Genomic DNA, 4,207 nt, shown 5'->3' with positions numbered 1-4,207 from the left:
CCAGCATGAAGAAGTACGAAGAGCCTCTGCAGTCCATGATCTCCCAGACCCAGAGCCTGGGTGGGCCCAGCCTGGAGCACGAGGTGCCCCACCACCCGGGCGCTGACATGGGGCAGCAGATGAACATGATGATGCAGCGGCTGAACAAGGACAGCCTGACGCTAGAGCAAGTGGCCTGGAGGAAGCTGCAGGAAGAGTACTACGAGGAAAAGCGACGCAAAGAGGAGCAGATCAGCATCCACGGCCGGCCCATGCAGGAGATCATGATCCCGCAGTCGATGGGGAGCATGATGATGCGTGGGCCCCCGCCACCCTACCACAGCAAGCCTGGGGAGCAGTGGCCGCCGGGGATGGGCGGCGAGCTGCGGGGACCCATGGATGTGCAGGACCCTATGCAGCTGCGGGGAGGGCCACCCTTCCCAGGGCCACGCTTCCCTGGGAATCAAATACAGAGAGTCTCTGGCTTCGGAGGGATGCAGAACATGCCCTTGGACGCCCTTGGGCCCATGAACGCCATGCAGAGGCCAGTCAGGCCCGGCATGGGATGGAGCGACGATATGCCTCCTATGGGAGGCCCTGGAAACTTTCCGCAAGGTACCCTGCCCTACCCATCAGGGCAAGGGGACCCCGAAAGGTTCATGAATCCCCGTGCCAGGGAGGAGATCCTGCGGCATCAGCTGATGGAGAAACGCCCCGTGGCAATGCAGAGGCCCATGGGGATGTCCGGCAGCTCCATGGGCCAGGGCATGGAAATGGAGAGGATGATACAGGCTCACAGGCAGATGGATCCGTCCATGTTTGCTGGGCAGATAACAGGGGACAACCTGAGCAGTGGTCCGATGGGAATGGAGTTTGCAGGCACGCGGGGGATGCTGAGCCCCCCCATGAGTCAGTCAGGCCTTCGGGACATGGACGCACCCATGGGCCCTGGCAACCTCAACATGAACATGAACGTCAACATGAACATGAACATGAACCTCAATGTCCAGATGACCCCGCAGCAGCAAATGATGATGTCGCAGAAGATGAGGGGCCCCGATATGATGGCTCACCAGGCCATGAGCTCTGAGGAGCTGGCCAGGGCGAGGGCTCAGAACGGCAATGGCAGTGCAATGCTGGGGGGACCCCAGAAAATGATGATTCCCTCCCAGTTCCCCAACCAGGGACAGCAGGGCTTCTCAAGCGGGCAAGGGCCTTACCCCAACATGCCCCAGGAAATGGGCAGTGGCTCGGACGTGTTCAGCCCCGAGCAGGGCACCATGCCCGTGGGAAGCATCAGCGGCACCACCAGGCTCAGCCACATCCCTCTGCCTCCGGTCTCCAATCCCGGTCCCACGCAAGGGGGCAACCTGGCCAACATGCACCCGGCGCCCGCCCGGGGGCTTGGCCGCCGGCCCTCTGACCTCACCATCAACATCAGCCAGATGAACTCCCCCAGCATGGGCCACCTCAAATCTCCCACCCTCAGCCAGGTGCACTCGCCACTGGTTACCTCCCCCTCTGCCAACCTCAAATCCCCCCAGACGCCCTCGCAGATGGTCAGCATGCCACCTTCAAACCAGTCCGGGCCCCTCAAGTCCCCCCAGGTGATGAGCTCCTCGCTGAACGTCCGGTCTCCAACGGGCTCACCCAGCCGCCTGAAGTCCCCTTCTATGGCTGTTCCTTCCCCTGGCTGGGTGCCGTCTCCCAAAGCCACCATGCCCAGCCCAGGCGTCAACCAGAGCAAGCAGAGTCTCAGCATGAACTCTGCTTCCATGGGAGGACTGGATCAGGGTAGGTGTGCGAGTGCGTGTGTGTGCTCGATTTTAGAGAGCATGCCTGTCCGTGCCCTTACATCACCTGGAGAAGGTCTTTTTTCCCAGGAGTCCAAAAAGGACTGCTGCTCATGCTCTGTGACACAGGCACCAAAAGATGTGTCTGTGCTGGGCAGTCAGGGTGGTTTGAAGCAGAAGTCCATCACGGTTCTGGAGTGGGGTTGTCGCATGAGCCTCCTGGGAGCCCGGAGGGTGCCGGGCTGTGCCAGCTCTGTGCTTTGCAGCCTCCTCTGGCCGTTGCTGTCAGACGGGAGCAAGCCATGGCGCGTGGGTGGTACTAAGGTGGTCTCTCTCTTGCTTGCAGGTTCTCTCCCATCTGGGCCTCGGAGCAGCTCTTCCGCCCCAGCCAGTAACACCTCTAGCACCATGAATCCCAACATGCCTTTTACTTCCTCTCCAGATCCATCCCCCTCCCAGAACCCCCTCTCGCTGATGATGTCCCAGATGTCCAAGTATGCCATGCCCAGCTCCACACCGCTCTACCACAATGCCATCAAAACCATCGCCACCTCTGATGACGAGCTGCTGCCGGACAGGCCCATGCTGCCACCTGGAAGCATGTCGGGTACGTCCTCCTGGGGCTTCTTGTGAGGTGTTGGACCGTCTCGTGGCTGCCAGCGGGCCTGGGGCGCCGGGTGGAGGAGGCATTAGGATCTGAGCACTCCCACTGGCTGCCCTGACAAATAGCTTAACTTTGCCCTCTTCCTAATAGTCTGCTTGCTGCTTCTCCGCCCTGTGCCCAGGCTGTCTGTCTGCTCTTGGCTTGGGTGTGCTGTCTGGAAGGACGTGAGCCAGTCTGGCATTTGAGGCACCCCTCTTCCCCGAGCTCTGGAAGTTTTCAGAACTGCCTTTACCCTGTGCGGGTGTGTTGGCCCTGGATTTTCATGGCTCTTGGAGTTGCCTCGGGCCCAGGACTTGCAGGCGGAGGTCTGCTGCTTGGAGCCCTGGGGTTCTTGTGCAGTAGGACAGGGCTGCTCTGAGCAGGGCTGGGGAGTCGGGGGTTTTGACTGGAGCCCAGGTGCCTGCACAGGCAAGGCTGTGTCGTAGCACAGTTCTGATTTCAGTAGGCGACAGCCAGATACGCTCCGCTAGCCAGTAGCCCTCGTGAGGATGGCTAGGCAAATGAGTGTGTTTTGTCACTTGGTGACCAGCCCGACGGGGAATTCCAGCATGCTGTGCCACTTGATTTAGGGGTTTAGAGCTGCCTGATAAATATTTTTGGCAGTTTTCAAAATGAAAAATGAACTTTTTGACTCTTTCACTGCTGATGAGTCACTTAGGTTGACCTCAGGCATGCGAACACCTCGGCTCCCTCCTAACCTGAACCCCTCTGCAGGCACCGATGGCTCTGCTGTACCGATGGGCGCAGTCCTCCCTCCCTGTGCTGGGCTGACAATTCTCTTGCTTTTTTTCTCCTCGCTTCCCGAGGTTGTGTGGTCCCAGGGGCTTGCCGGATGGGTAACCCTGCAGGCAGGCAGTGGTGAAGGGTCGCTGCTCGGTGCCTTCCCGGCAGCTGAGAGCCCTGCTGAGACCGTGGTGCGGAGCTGTCCCAACATGCAGAGCCAGCTGCGACTCTAAAATCAGTGGGCTGCAAGGAACTACAAATCCAGCGTGGGACTGGAGAAAGCTGGAATGGCTCTGTGCTGCTGGCGGGCTTGGGGAGCTGGAGTCTGGGGCACTTTTTCGTGATGTTGGTGCTTTGCAAGCCCGTCTTACTGAGCATCACGCTCCACACTCAGGGCTGTCTGAGCAGGAGTGCTCGGCAGGCTGCCAGGGTGGGGGTTTTGCAGCCCTGGGAGGTCTGTGGGTAGAGTTAACTCTTCTCTCTTTTCCTCTCCTTAGGCGTGACGGGGAATCAGCCAAATCAACTGCACTTGAACTCTGGGGGGCCTGGATCCTCTCAGAGCCCCATGGGAATGAACCTGCCTGGTCAGCAACCCCTCTCCCATGAACCGCCCTCCACCTCCCTGATGTCCTCCCCGAACCCTCTGGGCTCCAACATTCCTATGCACCCAAGTGCGCCAGGGGCGGGCGTGCCCCCCCAGAACCCCATGATGTTGCCCCCGGGGCCCCAGGACTCGTTGAACCAGCAGTGCGGCCCCGTGCCCAACAGCTCGCAGATGATTCCTTCCAACCAGCTCGTGTTCCCCCGCATGCAGCAGCCCCACAACGCCATGCCGTCTCCCGCCGGAGGCATGCCCATGGCCCCCGGCGGGGGGGGCGGCCCCGGGATGCAGCAGCACTACCCGCCAGGGATGCCCTTGCCGCCCGAGGACCTTCCCTCCCAGCCGCCCGGCCAGATGCCCCCTCAGCAGCACATGATGGGCAAGAACATCCCCCCGCGGATCGGCGAGCCCTACCCGCCTGTGCTTCCCGGCGTGGCATCGGTGCTG

The 4,207-nt window shown here is 60.9% G+C and overlaps 1 protein-coding gene across 1 annotated transcript in view; it reads left to right on the top strand.

Annotated features, from left to right (window-relative positions):
• Window positions 1-5: 5 nt before the first annotated feature.
• BCL9L (B-cell CLL/lymphoma 9-like) overlaps window positions 6-4,207 on the top strand; it is a 4,898-nt gene continuing 696 nt past the window's right edge. Inside the window, exons 1-3 of the mRNA XM_010083858.1 lie at window positions 6-1,773; window positions 2,119-2,379; window positions 3,657-4,206. Of these exons, the coding sequence (XP_010082160.1) occupies window positions 6-1,773; window positions 2,119-2,379; window positions 3,657-4,206 (2,579 nt within the window). The remainder of the gene's footprint in view (window positions 1,774-2,118; window positions 2,380-3,656; window position 4,207) is intronic.

This window comes from Pterocles gutturalis, unplaced genomic scaffold (assembly GCF_000699245.1).
Source record: "Pterocles gutturalis isolate BGI_N339 unplaced genomic scaffold, ASM69924v1 scaffold13030, whole genome shotgun sequence".
NCBI lineage: Eukaryota > Metazoa > Chordata > Aves > Pterocliformes > Pteroclidae > Pterocles > Pterocles gutturalis.
The sequence above is the reverse complement of the archived record's forward strand: the minus strand, read 5'-3'. Positions and strand labels throughout refer to the sequence as shown.